At 44.0% G+C, this 18562-nt stretch overlaps 2 protein-coding genes and 1 pseudogene across 4 annotated transcripts in view; 1 reads left to right on the top strand and 2 right to left on the bottom strand.

Moving 5' to 3' along the window:
• LOC106000938 overlaps positions 1–1280 on the top strand; it is a 2309-nt pseudogene extending 1029 nt beyond the window's left edge.
• A 1954-nt stretch (positions 1281–3234) lies between these two features.
• On the bottom strand, positions 3235–9616 carry LOC106000948 (bile salt sulfotransferase-like). Of its 2 annotated transcripts, XM_013036161.1 has the most exons (6): positions 9481–9616; positions 7841–8052; positions 6402–6528; positions 4782–4876; positions 4210–4387; positions 3235–3347 (listed from the first exon to the last, which is right to left on the bottom strand). In XM_013036161.1, exons 1-6 carry the CDS (start codon positions 9614–9616, stop codon positions 3235–3237), a joined length of 861 nt encoding a protein of 286 aa, XP_012891615.1. The 2 variants fall into 2 exon arrangements, with proteins under 2 accessions (XP_012891615.1, XP_012891616.1); XM_013036162.1 differs by lacking the exons at positions 4210–4387; positions 4782–4876.
• A 385-nt stretch (positions 9617–10001) lies between these two features.
• The window catches only part of LOC106000942 (bile salt sulfotransferase-like), a 14768-nt gene continuing 6207 nt past the window's right edge, over positions 10002–18562 (bottom strand). The window contains exons 6-8 of one of the 2 annotated variants that reach the window (XM_013036155.1): positions 18054–18173; positions 14693–14699; positions 10002–10107 (exon numbers count right to left, since the gene is read on the bottom strand). In XM_013036155.1, the coding sequence (XP_012891609.1) occupies positions 18061–18173 (113 nt within the window). In that variant the 3' untranslated portion in view covers positions 10002–10107; positions 14693–14699; positions 18054–18060. Of the gene's footprint in view, positions 10108–14692; positions 14700–17958; positions 18174–18562 lie in introns of those variants that run through there. The other variant, XM_013036156.1, reaches the window with a different exon arrangement.

The following is an 18562-nucleotide window of genomic DNA, read 5'->3' as shown; positions in this document are numbered from 1 at the left end:
GGAAGATTTGGAACCTCACTGAAAATTGGCATTGCTGGATTACCAAATGTTGGGAAATCTACATACCTCAATGTATTAACTGATAGTCAGACCTCTGCAGAAAACTTCCCATTTTGTACTATTGATCCTAATGAGAGCAGAGTACCTGTGCCAGATGAAAGATTTGACTTTCTTTGTCAATATCACAAACCAGCAAGCAAAATTCCCGCCTTTCTAAATGTAGTGGATATTGCTGGTCTTGTGAAAGGAGCTCACAACGGGCAGGGCCTGGGAAATGCCTTTTTATCTCATATTAGTGCCTGTGATGGAATCTTCCATCTAACACATGCTTTTGAAGATGAATATATCACACACGTGGAAGGAAGTGTAGATCCCATCTGTGACATAGAAAAAATACATGAAGAACTTCAGCTTAAAGATGAGGAAATGATTGTTCCCATTATAGATAAACTAGAAAAGGTGGCTGTCAGAGGCAGAGATAAAAAACTAAAACCTGAATATGACATAATGTGCAAGGTCAAATCCTGGGTTATAGATCAAAAGAAACCTGTTTGTTTCTAACATGATTGGAATGACAAAGAGATTGAAGTGTTGAATAAACACTTATTTTTGACTTCAAAACCAATGGTCTACTTGGTTAATCTTTCTGAAAAAGACTACGTTAGGCAGAAAAACAAATGGCTGATAAAAATTAAAGAGTGGGTGGCCAACTATGACCCAGGTGCCTTGGTCATTCCTTTTAGTGGGGCCTTGGAACTCAAGTTGCAAGAATTGAGTGCTGAGGAGAGACAGAAGTATCTGGAAGCGAACATGACACAAAATGCTTTTCCGAAGATCATTAAGGCTGGGTTTGCAGCACTCCAACTCAAATACTTTTTCACTGTAGGCCCAGAAGAAGTGTGTGCATGGATTATCAGGAAAGGGACGAAGGCACCTCAGGCTGCAGGAAAGATTCACACAGATTTCGAAAAGGGATTCATTATGGCTGAAGTAATGAAATACGATGATTTTAAGGAGGAAAGTTCTGAAAATGCAGTCAAGGCTGCTGGAAAGTACAGACAACAAGGCAGAAATTATATTGTTGAAGATGGACATATTATCTTCTTCAAGTTTAATACACCTCAGCAACCAAAAAAGAAATAATAGTTTTTGCTCAGATAAACATAAAACTTCCAGAAGTCATATGATTTTTTAAAATTAAGATTTCTGAAGGGGTGAATAAAGTTGGGGAAATGGGCATCTTCTACAAATCAATTATTTTTTATTTGTTTTAAAATTATAAAGTTCAGTGTACCTCCAATGAAATATATGATACTAAATGTGAACAGCTTTGCTTTCCACATGATTAAGACCCTACTCCAAATTATAGAAGTTTTTCAGAAACCATATTATTCTCATGATACTTCATTAATCTCCATCATGTATGCCAAGCCTGACACATTTGACAGTGAGGACAATGTGGCTTGCTCCTTTTTTGAATCTACAGATAATGCATGTTTTACAGTACTCCAGATATGTACACTCAATAAAACATTTGACAAAACAAAAAATTAAAACCTTTAAAAGAAGAATTTAAAAGAAAAAAGGGTTAATCTGTATAATGTAATTTGGTTTCAATGCTATTCTGCAATTAGATACAAATTGGGAAGAACAAGCTTGTTCTGAGATCCTTAGTTTATTAAGTCTGGGTACTTGGTACAGTGATTCCTACATGTAAGGAAAAACTATGCTATTTGAATCTAAAGGTTTTCTAAGAGTTAACTCAGACTACAGAAAAAAAAAGTGTCAAGCTTTCAATTCCAGATGGCCAGGAGAGAAATGGTTGTTTCCCAGTGGCTCTAGGTTTCAAAAGAGTTAACTTAAATGCAAATTAACAATGGGATTGGTCTTAAAATGAGAACTTGGAAAGAAAAGTTATCCAAGAAATCAATCAATGAATCTATCAAGAAATGAAAAAGGGAAGAACAATAATTTGACACATTGGAACCGCCACAGATTCTTTGCTGTTGACAAACCATTTAGGATGTGAACTGTTTGAAGGACTGAGCTGCTTTAAGGTAACTGGCAATTCTCAAAGGATTCAGAACCAGCTAGAGCAGCTCAAACAGGAGCTGAAAAAGTTAAAATTCAGTGATAACTGGGGACTTCCAGAATAGTTTTCCTGTTTTTTTTTTCCTTTTCTGGGTCCAAGATCCTCTATTTTATGGATTATCTGGCTAGCCTCCTGTCTATTTCAATATTTATCTTCTAGCATGCAGCATAAGCTAGCTCAAACAAAAATGATAATTATGCTCTCTGAAATCATAGGAAAAGGGGGGATTGTGAGAGCCCCCAAATGCTGAGCTGTGAGAGCTGAAAGGATTGGGAGGATGGAAGGCCTCCTCTGAACATGAAGTCTTAGAATCCTGAGAGCTTCCTGGAAAGGTCAATCCCTTCTGGATTGATAGGACTTCAGATTTCTTTCTTGGGTGTAGACTAATTCCACATCAGACCTTCTGGGATCTTTGGGATAGACAAAAATCTATGTGAACTCTAAGTCATTTGCTGCTTAAACCTGCTGCTTAAGATGAGGGAGTTATTTATCACTTGAGGGAGATGATACCACACAATGGGTGCTTGTGATAAGTATTGTATTGTAGTATTGGTGCTTGTAATGTCAGGAAATGATGATCTCACTTTGTACACATATGCCCCTGTGCCCTACTCAGTAAATACCTTGTCAAATGGACTCAGGGCACCGGAAGCTGGTAAAAGGCTTCAGGCTCCTGGTGCCCCAAACCTCAATTCCAGGACCTGGTGTCTGTTCTGGCCTCATCCCAGGTTGTCCCAAGTTGAGACAGAGCTTCCACTCAAGATCAATGGAGAGGGGAAGACAACCCCTTCTCCAGGACATCCAGCAGCCTTCTGTGGTGGGCAGCCCACTGTACCCACCCGAGGGACCTCCGCAGCCTTTCATCCAGGTCATCTTTGCTAAACAGAACACTAAGGCATGTTTGTCAGCTCTCGGTGCTGTGGCCCCATTTATTTCAGCAAGAACACACTCCGGTCCCTTTGTGCTCCTCACGTGCAGGTGGCTGCCACCCATCCTGGTGATTGCACCAAAGATGTGACAGGCAAAGTCAGACCTCCTGATTCGAGTGACAGACTAATGCTATGATTTCTGCCCAGTCCTGTCACCTCCATAAGATGGGGACACAAGTCTTCATCCCAACACACAAGGAGCTAAAACTGGGCTTAGTCCCACAAGAACAGCTCCGGAGGAAGTCCCGCCATCTTCTCCCGGAATGTTTCCTCAAAGGCTTGGGTCTGGGCTGGGGTGAAGTGGTTCTTCCAGTCCCCCGTGATACCTAGGCCGGGGAAAAACAATGACACCAGACTGGGTCAGGGCAGGAATTAGCTGTCCACTGGTGTCCCTTCTGCCCTCTGCCTGCCCCGAGGGTGAGGCCACAGATCTCCCTGGGAGATGGACTCCACAGCCACCACGCTCCATGTCCAGTGCTCTCCCCTCAAGTTCTGGCCCCTGCCACCCGAGGGGCACATCCTCCCCAGATGTGTGGGAGTCAGGAAGCTTAGGATGTGGTCTCATATTCACACAATAGCATTTTTATTTAATAGGAAGTTGACTAGAGTTATTATATAATAGAGTTAAGTGTGTATATATGTGTGCATGTGTGTCCAAGTGTGTGTCTATACAACAGTTTAAACTCAGGGCCTAGGTTCTATTTGGGAGTTATTTTCTGCTCAAGGCTTGTGCTCTACTACTTGAGCCACAATTCCATTTTCTGTTTTTTTGGTAGTTAAGTGGAGAGAAGGAATCTCCTGGACTAAGCTATGCCATCTGGATTTGAACTGTGATCCTCAGATCTCAGGTTCCTGGGCAGCTAGGATTACAGGCCTGAGCCATGCACACCCAGCTGGTACTTACACTTTGTTTTCTTTTCAGATCCACTTACTATCACATGATTTGTTTGTCTGTTGTAGGACTTATACTCTGGACCTGGGCATTGATCTTGAGCTTCTTTTGCTGAAGGCTTGCCACTCTACCATTTGATCCCCAGCTCCACTGCCAGTTTACTTTTTTTTTTTTAACACAAGCTGGAAGTGAATAGCCAGCCTGTTACTGGCTGATCCCTGGCCAGGAGTGTGTGGTTGGTGACCAGATTTCTTTCCCTGGCTTCCAGCACCTCCTTCCCTGGGACATTTCCATACCTTTCCTGGTGATTTTGATACCAGCGGGAACAAGCTCCTCTGGGACATCAGGGAGGTTGTACATCTTGTTCTCCTTCATTGCCTGGAAGGAACTGTTCTCCAGGACCAAGTCCAGCTCTCGCGGTTCCAGCGCCTTCCCCAGGAACCCACAGATCTTCTCTACCATGCTCCTCGGGTCCTAAGGAGAGAAAAACACAGCTCGGTTATGAGAGGGGATAACAGAGCAGGAGTGAGGAGGAGGGAGCAGGAGAAGACAGAAACAGCAGAAGGCACTGGCAGGAGAGAGGATGGGTGGCCTGTTGAGTTGGGGCATGACTCTGTGGGTAGAGCACCAGCCAAAAAGCAAACCTGAGTTCAAGACTCCATCTTGAAACAAAAAATAAAAAAGAAAGGAAAGGAGCATGAGAGGAATGCAGGAAGGAATAACACACAACAGGATGTAGAAAGTTGACATAGACTGTGGGATGGAGACTGGGGGGAGGATACTGGGGAAGAAGATACTGGAGGAGCAGGAGAGATGGCAGAAGGGGTGAAGAGGGCCGTGGTGGGGTGCATGTAAAATCAATCATTACCTTTTTCATCTGCTCATAACTGAGGACCAGCACGTTCTCCTTTTCCCTCATGGACATCCAGCCTCGGACGTGATCAAACCATGACCCGTAAGGTACTGCAGGGGGAACAGTGGGGCAGTGTGCAAAGTCTGCACCATTCCCGATCTGCATGGTGGTCTCAGCACTGATCGCTCTGGTCCCTGTCACCTTCACCAGGGTGTAACAGAGAAATAAGTCCTGTCTCTTTATAGCCTCAAAGAAAGAGCACTACCTGAGTACTGGTGGCTCACACCTGTCATCCTAGCTACTTAGGACACTGAGATTTGAGGATCACTGTTCAAACCAGCCTGGGCAAGAAAGTCTATGAGACTCTTTTTCGCAATGAACCACCAAAAAACCAGAAGTGGCGCTTTGGCTCAAGTGGTAGAGTGCTCGCCTTGAGCTAAAGAGCTGAGGAATAGCACCCAGGCCCACAGTTCAAACCCCATGACTGAGAGAGAGTGGGAAGGCTGGGAGAGAGAGGGAGGGAGAGGGAAAGAGAGCAAACACAAGCACTGTGGAGCCAGGACATGGCTCCATCTGAAGCAGGTCACCAAAGGTCACACCAAAACATCTGATTGCGAAAAAGAGCTCCGCAGGCCCTCACAGAACCTAGGCTGAGGGCCTTCCATGCCAAGTTGGCCAAAATCCATCATTTGCACAACTGAGCACAAGTCTGCATGCAAGGCCTGAGCTGTGACACATGCACACAAGGCACCTCCCATCCCTGCCCATGGCTCCCAGCAGGTCAGTCTGCAGAGGACTTGTTGTGCTTTATTCTAATGGAAACATCTTTGCTTGAAATCAGGGCCAGAGCACTGTCCCTCGGTTTCTACACTCCTCTCTACCACTTGAGCCACACCTTCACTCCCTGCATCATGATGATTGAGTGGGTATGAGAGCCTCAAGGACTTTCTGCCTGGGTTGGCTTCCAACTCTGACCCTCAGCTCTCAGCTCCTGAGTAGCTGAGATTATAGGCATGATCCACCAGCCCTGACTATAGATCCAAGTGGTAAGAGATGTTGAATCAGGGGAGAAACAGCTCATCAAGCACTTCTTCTGGTTGTGAAGCTAAACCCAGAGGGCCTGAGAGACCAGATGATGAGGTACATAGAGCACAGATGTGGGGGTCCCCCCACCCTTCATACCCAACTCAGGCCATGGACCCCTCACAGAACCATGGACAAGTGACAAAATTGCAAGCATGAGGAATGACCCAGAACTTTTGCGTGACTAGAAACAGAGCGATCCCAACTTCAAGTGATAAACTGTCCATGACAGGCAAACAAATTTAAAACATAAAAATATATAGGGAAGGTAGAGTTGGGTTGTGTGGGAAGCCAGTGAGAAGCTGTGAGCCAACATCTGGGAGTTGAGCACACAGGAGGGGGCGGGTCCTCCATGGCTACGGAAGCTCCAGGGGCTCAAAACACCTTGGGACCTTCCTTCATGGGAGAAGTCTGGTGCTGCCTTTAGCCAATGTGAGTTCTGGGAAGAGGAAGCATTGGACCCACAGATAGTGAGATTTAAAGGAGACCTTGGAGGGAGGGGACACTCAAAGAGGTTTAACTCCTTCTCCATTCACTTCACAGTCTACTCACCATGTCCTTGCAAGAACCATTCAAAATATTGTTCCAGTGACTCTGGTTTCTTAGACAGATTTGTAACACGCCAGAAATAATATCCAGATATAAGGACATCCTTAGGATTTCTGATGACATAGATCATCTTCATGGGAGCAAAGAGAGAATTAAACAATATTCCCATCATTTCTTGCACTCTTGGTGTTCAGACAAATTCTAGCCATTTTTGCTCCAACATTGAAGTATCTGTTGGTCTTTTGGTTGTGCATTAGTTTGTAAAATACTTTTCTGAGTTCCTACAATCTAATCACTTTGCCAGAAATAAAACAATGGTGGGACAACGCATTTCCTAAACGTATCAGGGATATTTATCTACTAAACACAGGAGAACAGACGCTGGTTAGCCTTTGCCGGCTGCAGATTTATGAGTTGTTCTGTAAACATCATTGAAACATCTGGGCATGGGTGGCTCTCACCTGTAACCACAGCTACTCAGGCAGCTCAGATCTGAGGATCATAGTTTGAAGCTAGCCCAGGCAGAACAGCTCATGAGACATCCATCTCCAATTAACTACCTGAAAACCTCAAGGGGAGCTATGGCGCAAACTGGTAGAATAACAGCTTTGAGTACAAATGCTCAGTGACAGCTGTGAGTTCAAGTCCCAGGAGTGGCACAAAAGCAAAAGCAAAACAACAAAGAACCATTGAAGGAGGGAGCTGAAATGATACAACAGAGATTTCACAGCATAGGCGCCCATTTCTATGGTGTTCAGGAACAAATCTAGGTAGCATTGTGCCAGGGAAGAGTGTGCATCGTTTGTGGTGTGGGCTGGTCTGGGGAAGCGGGACAAAGGCTCCTGGTTTGATCTGGCCATGAGCATCAGGTGTTTATTCACTGCACAGCCTTCGACCACTGACACCACCTCACATGACATTGAAACCACACAACCTCCAATTTCTGTTTCTTTTCTGTTTTTCTTTTTTTTTTTTTTGCTTTTTGCTAGGGCTGGAGGTTGTACTCAGGCCCTGGTGATGTCCCTGTGTTTTTGTGCTCAGGCTGGTGCTTTACCACTTGAGCTGCTGCTCTACTTCTGGCTTTATTTTTGATAGCTTTCATCAGAGATAGGAATCACCTGACCTTTCCTACCTGGGCTGACTTGTTATCTTGATCCTCAGATCTCAGCCTCTTGTTTATCTGGAACGACTGCATGAGGTCTGGGTATCCACTTAAAACACAGTTTGTTTAGTCTTGCAATTAGTCATCCAGTTAATCTGTCAGGGATTACACAGCCATGGTCCACATCTTGGACTCTGTTTGGTCTGAGGACCCTGAATTCATGAAGGAGACTCTGGGGTCCTCCATGAACTACAGAGGGAGAATGGCAAACCTGCTGGCTATGTGCATTTTTAAGAGGAAAAGGACTTGATGGAACAGTTATTGGGCACTGAGCACTGACCTTGGCCTTGGAAGTGAAGAAAGACTTGGGGAAGAGTTGGATGGGGAGGTGGGAGGAGATGAGGGGGGGACCCTCCTTCCTCTCCACTTTGAATTTGTATCCACTTGCAGTGTCGATCCATGGGGAACGAACATATGTGGGCACAGATCGAATCCAGTTGGGATCCCCCTTGGTGTGAATCAGAGAGAGCACCTCAATCAACCAATGGGTTCCTGGGGCAGAAAGAAAAGCAGAGCTCACTCATTTCTATCTGAATACACAATATATATATATATATATATATATATATATATATATATATATAGATAGATAGATAGATAGATAGATAGATAGATAGATAGATAGATAGATAGATAGATAGATAGATAGATAGATAGATAGATAGATAGATAGATAGATACACACACATACATAGATGCATACATACACATATATAATGGTAAAGCATATGTAACATAGACCTTATGGATATAAACTTTCTCAGGCATGCAATCTGATATGGATAAGTAGTGTTTAGTGTATTTGAATCATGGCTCACTTAGTGCCAGTATTTTGTCATCTTATAAGTCTACACTGTCCATGACAACTGAATATTGATTTGCTTGCCACCTGCCCCATCATTTTCTTATCACACCAGGTCTTTGGCGGTTCTGGGCCTTGTATGTGAGTGCAATAGTACACAGTCTGTTTGTTTGTTTTTTGCACTATGGCCTTGACTCATGTGGTTTCAAATGGCAAAATGTCCTGATAATAGTAGAGCATGGGTCTAAGTAGGAAGCATTATGCTCACCTTTGGTCCTCAGTTCCACCCATTTCTGAGCTGCTCCCTGCCCTGGATATCTTGCCATACAGCTGGCCCCTCCCTCTCTCCACCCAGACCCACCTGAGCTCCCACCTACCTCACTTCCTACCCCAGCCCCTGCTGCTGCTAGATAGTGGAGGTGGTCATGAGCTCTCTCTCTGGGGGATATATGGCTCCTCTAATAAACCTTGTAACCATCTTTCTCCTGTGCCTGCCTGCCTCCGCATGGTCCCCTGGGAAGGATGTGATGGATCCTTTCCTGAGCTGTCTGCATTTTCAACAGTGTATAATATTCCACTTTGATCTCTCAACTTGTTTGGGATTGTGCAGCCATTTCTCTGTGGATATTTGGGTTTAATGCAGCTGTTAGCTGTTGCTGAAATCCTGCAGTGCCCCCACTGGCTGTGGTTTTCAGCACATTTCCCTTGCAGTGTGCTCTCAGTGCTCCCTCCCCACTCCCTGTGCCCCTTTACACAGGCTCCCTGGCCTGCCAGTGCCTTGTGTTTACCCCAAGTTTTCCAGGTCCTAACTATGGCCCATCATGATTCTTCTATTTGAGATCATGCTTTTTCTCTAGGTAACCTTAAAATCATCCTTTTCATTTTATGAACTATGGAGCACCTCAAAAACACCTAATTAAAAAGAAATCTGCTGCCAACCCTGGAGCTTGAACAAGGCCTGGGCGCTGTCCATGAGCTGTTGTGCTCAAGACTGGCACAATATCATGGAGCGACAGGTCTTCAATCATGAGCTACTACACCATTCCTATGTGGAACACAATTGGGAGTGAGGCCACAGCTGTGGCCTTTCCCACACAGCCACAGCCCCCTCTGCTCACCTGATTTGGGGTAGGTCACCGTGATGATGTCTTCGTCCTTCAGGACCAGCTCCTCATGGACTGTTTTTATGAGTTCAGGGTAGATATCTACAGGAGGGAAAGGAATGTCCTGGTACCACACGTAGTCCTTAGCCATGGCAGAGTCCTGGGTGCCTGGCGCTTGGTCCCAGGCCACTGGCACTGCCACTGTGGAAGTGGTGACAGAGTCTGGATGGTGAAGAAAATCATTAACTAAGATTAATTGATGATAAAAAGAAAACCCTGTGATTGTCCCCAGGGATTTTTATTGGGCAACTGTGAAATCATTCAAAGGGTGAACTGTGCTCATCTGATCTTCAGTTCGTGGCAGAAAACCAGAAATTCAAGAGGAAATATGCTAAAGTATAGGATTAAATAATATTTTCAAATCCTTTATTTTGCCAAGAGATTTAGGTATCAGAAAACTCGCATAGAGGGAAGTGGTGGCCTTCTGGATCAACACCCCAAGTTCAATCCACTAATATTACTCAAAGATCTCAGCCAAGATTCCTCAATGCAATGTCCTTCCTATTTCTTCTGTTTCCCCTAGGATCTCTCTCCACTCCAGGATGGCAGCCATGATCCCCCAGGTCTGGGTCTCCATGGCTCCTCCGGCCCCTGTACGCAGGGACAGTTTCTCAGACTTCTTTTCTTTATCCTGACCTTGCAGACTTGAGAAACAGTAAATACTTCTGTAACTTTATGGGGATAGTGTGAGTGTGGGACTGTGCATATCTGAGTATGTAGCTGTACATTTAAGGTGTGTGTGTGTGTGTGTGTGTGTGTGTGTATGTTCACACCACAGAAACCCATTTCTTTCTTTCTTTTTTCCCTTCCTTCCCTTTCCCTCCCTCCCTCCCTCCCTCCCTCCCTCCCTCCATTCCTTCCTTCCTTTCTTTCTTTTGTAGTTGGTCATGGGCCTTGAACTGGCCCTGGGTCTCTCAGTTGTTTAGCTCAAGGCAAGTGCTGTACCACTTGAGCCACAGTGCCCCTTCCGGCCTTTTCTGTTTATGTGCTGCTGAGGAATCGAACCAAGAGCCTCATTAATGTGAGGCAGACACCCTACCACTGCGTCACCTTCCCAGCCACCAGGAACCCATGTCTATGATATTCAGGAGTGAACAAATCTAGGTAGCATTGAACTGGCAACTGTTTGGGGTTGTGCCTGGTGTAGGCTGTACCCGGGAAGTGGGATGTTCTCTCTGGAGGAAAAAGCCATTTTAGTTTTTCCTCCTGGGGCTTGAACTCAGGGCTTGGGCACTGTCCCTATGTTTTTGTGCTTAAGACTGGGGCTCAACCACTTTAGCCACAGCTTCACTTCTTGTCTTGTTGGTGACTCATTGGAGATAAGAGTCTCTTGGCCTTTCCTGCCTGGGCTAGCTTCCAACTTTGATCCTTATTTCCTGATTAGCTGGGATTACAGGTGTGTGCCACTGGTGCCTTTTTTTTTCTCTCCCAGTCCTTGGCTTTTACTCTGGGTCAAGGTGCTATTCCTGAGCTTCTTTTACTCAAGGCTAGCACTCTACCACTTGAGCCATAGCGCCACTTCTGGCTTTTTATGTTTATGCGATGGTAAGGAATTGAATCCAAGGCGTCACTTATATGAGGCAAGCACTCTACCACTGAGCCAACTTCCCAGTGCTAATTTTTTTAATTTAATTTTATTGTAAAGATACTGGACAGAGAGGTTACAGTTACATGAGTAAGGTAATGCTCAGGTTTTTGTTAATGCCAGTGTGGTGTTATGAGCTTCCCATGGATCTGAGTTGTCTGCATTTTCAACATTGAGCAATATTCCATTTTGATCTCTTAACCTGGTTTGGATGATGCAGCCATTTCTCTGTCGATATTTGGGTTTAATTGCCTGGCGCTCTACCGTGTTAGCCACAGGTCTTCAATAACAGAGCTACTATATGGTCCCTATGTTGTAGACAGCAGGAGGGAATGGGGGCTGCAGGCCTGGAGGTTCCAAGGCAGAGCACTGGAAGTGGAGCTCTGGCTTGGGTGGTAGAGTGTGAGCCTTGAGCAAAAAACTGAGGGACAGTGCCCAGGCCCTGAGTTCAAGTCTCAGGACCAGCAAACACTTGAATAACATAGCGCTTCATGCATTCCCATACTGACATTTCTTACTGTCATTTTTGTGCCAGACCCAGCAGTCTGGAACCCACAGGATATGAATGAATCGCAGGGCATTAAAGGGGTGGTTTCCACTTACATATCCACCCAGGGCCAGGGCTGTGATCCTGTTAGACCTAAGCTGTGATGTCATCGCACCCTCTTAGGTGTTACAGGGTCCCCTGAGAGGCGATCTCTCTTCCACTCCTGACTGGGAAAAGGTGACCAAAACCTGCCTAAAGCCCTGTCAATAGTTATAATATGAAATATAGTGAATGAGGAAGCTCATCTCCAGGCTTTGAAAAATCAACACGTCCCCATGACCGACAAAAAGAACAACAAAAACACAAACAAAAAACCCACCATAGACATTCTTGGGGTTGGGAAGGTGGCTCAGTGGTAGGGTTTGTGTGCATGAGGCCCTGGGTTCAATTCCTCAGGACCACATAAGCAGAAAAAGCCAGAAGCGGTGTTGTGGCTCAAGTGGTAGAGCGCTAGCCTTGAGTTGAAGATCTAGAGGCAGTGCCACGGCCCAGAGTTCAAGCCCCAGGAGTGACCAAAAAAAAAAAAAATAAACGTGTCTACCCTCCCATAGTAACTGAAGAGAACCAGCTTACCAGACTGGGAGTGGTCCTACAGGTACTGGGCAAAAATGAAGTGATTGATCAGGTATCAGAACAGGGAAGAGGTAACCCAGCCAAGATAAACAGCTATCACCTCTGTACATAGCAGGCAAGGAGGCCTGGAACCTTGGGTTGATTTCAGAGCCAGGTTAAAGATAATCTTCATAAAACTGTTAAGTGCAAACTGAGTTAAGAGACTAACTTCTCCAAATATATACTAATTGAGTGTCCAAAGGTTTACACTCCATCAAGGCTGCAAATGGCGATGTTACAAATCATATTGAAGTCTGTAATGACATTGGCTCCTCTGCTGCAGCCATAATGGGACCCACCATAAAACGTCTTAAAATGTTTTTGATGTCAAAAAAACGGGATAAATAAAAAGAAATTGTTCAAAAGGTAAGAATTCTTAGCAAATTCTGAGCCTTGTAAGAGTTAAGTAACCCTCTTGGGATAGGATGGGGGTTGCCAGACCCTTCTGTAAACTTCTTTTACATCTATAAATTGATTTAGGAAGAGTTCCTTCTTTTTGCCCAATTTTCTTTACAGACCCTTAAGACTAGATTCCTCGAACATGTTCAAAGATACATTTGTATACTAATATGCCATGCTAACAAAGTTCTCTAAACATTTTCTGTTCTTTGTCATCTAGTTATCAAATAGTTGTAAAAAATGTTATTTGTTGTGTTTGTATTTTGCCTTATAGTTTGCTTTGTGTTGTCTGTCTAATACTGACCACACAGTTTTATCATATTGGACAAAATAATGTCACTTTGCCTTTGGAATTCCAAAAGAATCTATGGCGGATATAAAAAAATATATATAATATATATGAATATATAAATAAGATATATATATATATATATATATATATATATATATACATTGTCAGTCATAGGGCTTAAACTTTGGGCCTGAGTATTGTCTCTGTTCTCTTCAGCTCAAGGCTAGACATTGTGCCAATTCCAGTTTCCTGGTTGTTAATTGGAGATAAGAGTCTCATGGACTTCCCTGCATGGGCTGGCTTTGAACCTGGATCTTCAGTCTCAGCCTCCTGAGTAGCTAGGATTACAGGTGTGAGCCACTGGCACATGGCCAACTTTCATTTTTATAATCTAATTGAGCTTTAAAACTCTTGTACATAAGTATAAATGTAAGTGTATGTGAAAATGTTCAAAATAATCTAGTATTTTACTGCTTAAAATCTATTATGATGGTGTAAAAAAAAACAGTTCTGGGATGCTGGTTCAGTGCTAGAGTGCTTGCCTTGCATGCATGAGGTCCTGGGTTTGATTCTTCTTGAACTATATAAGCAGAAAAAGCCAGAAGTGGTGGTGTGGCTCAAGTGGTAGAGCACTAGCCTTGAGCTGAAGAGCTCAGATATAGCACCCAGGCCCAGAGTTCAGGCCCCATGACCAACAAAAAACAAACAAACACAACACCAAAAACCAAAGAAAGTTTCCTTGAGCTGAGAAAAGCATTTGGGAGGTAAGAGTTGTCTTAAATGTTCGTTTCAAAATATAGAAATGAATAAGACTAACCACTTAAGGTTCAAGTAAATGTCTGATGGTATGAGTATGTCTTAAATCTATAAGATAAAAAACTTATTAGTAAAGCTGACATGTAGCCACATTGGCTGTGATTTAAATAAGGTTAAAAGTAATGCACTATAAAACCAATATTTCATTTCTTTCTTTCTTTTTTTTCTGTCAGTTATGGGCCCGGAACTTTGGGCCTGGGCATTGTCCCTCAGTTCTTCAGCTCACGGCTAGCTCTCACCACTTGAGCCACAGCTCCACTACTGGCTTTTTCTGCTTATGTGGTGCTGAGGAATTGAACCCAGGGCCTCATGCATGCAAGGCAAGCACTCAACCACTGAGAGACCTTCCTAGCCCCAATACCAATACTTCATACTTTATGCCAATTTCATATAGATGCTTCTCTCTTTTCCTTTCAGACAGACACTAAAAACTAACAGTAATATAGGCAATGTGATTAGTTTTCCTAAAATCTGCCCCTTGGGATGTATTAAAAATTAAAACCTTTAAAAGGAGAATTAAAAACAAAAAAGGGTTAATCTGTATAATGTAATTTGGTTTCAATGCTATTTTGCAATTAGATACAAATTGGGAAGAACAAGCTTGTTCTGAGATCCTTAGTTTATTAAGTCTAGGTTCTTGGTACAGTGTTTCCTACATGTAAAGAAAAACTATGCTATTTGAGTTTAAAGGTTTTCTAAGAGTTAAGTCAGACTACAGAAAAAAAAGAGTCAGTTTTAAATTCCAGATGGCCTGGAGAGAAATGGTTGTTTCTCAGTGGCTCTAGGTTTCAAAAGGGTTAACTTAAATGCAAATCAACAATGTGAGTAGCCTTAAAATGAGGACTTGGAAAGAAAAGTTATCCAAACTATTTGCTTCAAAGTGGAAAAGGGAAAAGTAGGACTACTTAACATTCACTTCAAGTGTGGTGCTGGTGGCTCACGCCTGTAATCCTAGCTACTCAGGAGGCTGAGACCTGAGGATAGCAGTTTAAAGCCAGCCTTGAGCAGGAAAGTCCGTGAGAGTCTTATCTTCAATAAAGTACTCAGAAAAAGCTGAAAGTGGCACTGTGTCTCTAGTGATAGAGTGCTAGCTTTGAGCTGAAGAGCACAGGATCAGCGCCCAGGCTCTGAGTGCAGGACCCAGGACTGACAATAAAAGGTGTAGGTCACTAGAACCCCCAAGAACAGACAGCAATGGCATTCTATACCCTTAAGTTTGAAAATTTACTTTTTCCATCCAATACTTCAGCACAGATATACTTTGGAAAGACCTGAAAAAATCGCTTCTTTACTTCAACCTATACGCTAAAAGGATGACATTGGTAATACCTAGAGACCCAGAACTGTCAAAATATTGGGTGGTGGTTATTCCTGTGTGTGCACAGGTTCAGCGGACATCTGTCTACCTACCCTGAATTGAAAACCCAGAAAGAAAGAGAAAATGCTTCCAACCTCCAGGAACCTCTGGAGAAAACCTTCAAGAGGATGAGGATAACTAAAGGCTCAGGGAGAAAGAGAAACAGCGACCCTTCCCACCTGGGGACCAGTGAAGAAGCTTTCTCTAGAAGCTGAGAGTTGCTAAAAGTTCAAGGAACAGGAAGTGAATGCATCGTTGTCGTTGTTTATAATGATGCTTATTCAGACTGCTGGTGCCTCCTGCTCAGTATAAGCCTCTGTTTGGGGGCTTCCTATGCTGGGTAAACTGTTGCACTTAAATTGTACTGTGATATGTAACAACTCAGAAATGGGACCTGTCCAGTGATATAAAGACGGAGTTAAAATATTTAGTTAGGCCGGGTGCCAGTGGTTCATGGTGCTGTGGCTCAAGTCATGGAGTGCTAGCTTTGAGCTAAAGAGCTCAGGGACAGTGCCAAGGCCCAAATTTCAAGCCCTATGACAAACCAAAAAGAAAAAAAAAAGACCATGAATGAAACTTCCTTTTGTATCAAAGAAGGCTCTTCTGTGCAAAATGTTCTAACATAGCCGGGCGCTGGTGGCTCACGCCTGTAATCCTAGCTACTCAGGAGGCTGAGATCTGAGGATTGTGGTTCAAAGCCAGCCCAGGCAGGAGAGACTGTGAGACTCCTATCTCCAATAAACCACCAGAAAACCAGAAGTGGTGCTGTAGCTCAAGTGGTAGAGCGCTTGCCTTGAACTAAAGAGCTGAGGGACAGTGCCCAGGCCCAGAGTACAAGCACCCCGACCGACAAAAAAAAAAAAAAAAGTTCTAACACAAAGTTTAGTAGGACATGCTGTCAGTTTAAAAGAGAAAAAATATAACTCAGGATAAAATTAGTCATCAAGAAGATGAGATTTTAGAGAATAAATTAATTTTGGACCTTGAATTTATAGTTCACTGTGAGTTTTCATGCTTCTGCTGTGCAAATGACCTTAGCAAGTGTTCATCCATGACCAGACTCTGTTTGCCTCAAGGAAAAAGAGTTGGCATTGGCTGGTCTTTCTTTCGTGGAGGAAAGGCATATGGCGCTCTAAAGACAAATTATCTGTTGCTGTTATGTTCGGAGAATGGTGCCTGTCTGTCTTAGTAATTTGACCCATCAGAATAAGAGATGCATAAGACAAGATCTTACTCCAAATTGACATAACTTAATGCTGTTAAATACTGTGGATAGGGCTGTAGCTGCAGCTTTTATTCTGTCTGTCCCTAGACTTAAAGAAGGTGTCCAGAAAGAAGGCAGCAGATTACCTTGTATTTTCAACCAAGTTTGACAGATGAATAAATCAAGAAATCAATCAAGAAATCAATCAAGAAATGAAAAAGGGAAGAACAATAATTTGACACATTGGAACCGCCACAGATTCTTTGCTGTTGAAAAACCATTTAGGATGTGAACTGTTTGAAGGACTGAGCTGCTTTAAGATAACTGGCAATTCTCAAAGGATTCAGAACCAGCTAGAGCAGCTCAAACAGGAGCTGAAAAAGTTAAAATTCAGTGATAACTGGGGACTTCCAGAATAGTTTTCCAGTATTTTTTTTGTCTTTTCTGGGCCCAAGATCCTCTATTTTATGGATTATCTGGCTAGCTTCCTGTCTATTTCAATATTTATCTTGTAGCATGCAGCATACGCTATCGCAAACAGAAATGAGAATTATGCTTTCTGAAATCATAGGAAAAGCGGGGATTGTGAGAGCCCCCAAAAGCTGAGCTGTGAGAGCTGAAAGGATTGGGAGGATGGAAGGCCTCCTCTGAACATGAACTCTTAGAATCCTGAGAGCTTCCTGGAAAGGTCAATCCCTTCTGGATTGATAGGACTTCAGATTTCTTTCTTGGGTGTAGGCTAATTCCACATCAGACCTTCTGGGATCTTTGGGATAGACAAAAATCTATGTGAACTCTAAGTCATTTGCTGCTTACAGCTGCCGCTTCAGATGAAGGAGTTATTTATCACTTGAGGGAGATGATACCACACAATGGGTACTTGTGATTAAGATTGTATTATAGTATTGGTGCTTGAGATGTCAGGAAGTTGTGGTCTCACTTTGTACACGTACACCCCTGTGCCCTACTCAATAAATACCTTGTCAAATGGACTCAGGGCACCGGAAGCTGGCAAAAGGCTTCAGGCTCCTGGTGCCCGAAACCTCAATTCCAGGACCTGGTGTCTGTTCCTGCTTCATCCCAGGTTGTCCCAAGTTGGGACAGAGCTTCCACTCAAGATCAGTGAGGTGGAGGGGAGACAACCCCTTCCCCAGGACATCCAGCAAACCCTCAGGCAGCCTCCTGCCGTGGTCAGCCCACTGTCCACACCCAAGGGACCTCCTCAGCCTTTCATCCAGGTCGTCTTTGTTAAACAGAACACTAAGGCATGTTTGTCAGCCCTCGGTGCCGTGGCCCCATTTATTTCAGTAAGAACACACACGGGTCCCTTTGTGCTCCTCACCTGCATGTGGCTGCCGCCCGTCCTGGTGATTGCACTAAAGATGTGACACGCAAAGTCAGACTGGGAATGTGGCTTAGTGGTAGAGTGTTTGCCTAGCATTCATGAAGCCCTGGGTTTACTTCCTCAGTGCCACATATGCAGAAAAAGCCAGAAGTGGTGCTGTGCCTCAAGTAGTAAAGTGCTAGCCTTAAGCAAACGAAGCTAAGAGACAGTGCCCAAGGCCCTGAGTTCAAGCTCCATGACGGACACAAAAAAAGAAAGAAAATTCAGACCTCCAGATTTGAATGAGAGACTTATGGTATGATGCACTCCCAGTCCTGTCACCTCTGTAAGATGGAGACACATGTCTTCATCCCCACAGACACAGAGCTAAATCTGGGCTTAGTCCCAAGGGAACAGCTCTGGAGGAAGTCCTGCCATCTTCTCCCGGAATGTTTCCTCGAAGGCTTGGGCCTGGGCTGGGGTGAAGTGGTTCTTCCAGTCCCCTGTGATGCCTGGAGAAATAATGACATCAGATTGGGTCTGGGCAGGAAGGAACTGTCCCCTCATGTCCCCTCTGCCCTCTGCTTGCTCAAGAGGGTGAAGCCACAGATCTTCCTGGGACTCCACAGCAACCACGCTCCATGTCCAGTGCTCTCCTCTCAAGTTCCCCTCTGCCACCATGGGCTCCATTCCTGGCCCAGATATGTGGAATCAAGAAGCTCAGGATGTGGTCTCAGAGAACTCAGGGCCCTTTAATATCTGCATGCACATGGTCGTATCTTTCTTTTTTTTTCCTTTTTTCTTTTTTGTGAACATACTGTACAGAGGGGTTACAATTACATGGGCAAGATAATGAGTACATTTCTTATCAAGCATTGCAGCCTCCTCCTTTGTTTACCCT

The sequence above is a fragment of the Dipodomys ordii genome, unplaced genomic scaffold (assembly GCF_000151885.1).
Source record: "Dipodomys ordii isolate 6190 unplaced genomic scaffold, Dord_2.0 Scaffold250, whole genome shotgun sequence".
NCBI classification, from domain to species: Eukaryota; Metazoa; Chordata; class Mammalia; order Rodentia; family Heteromyidae; genus Dipodomys; species Dipodomys ordii.
Note: the sequence above shows the minus strand (reverse complement) of the source record. Positions and strands in the feature narration are given on the sequence as shown.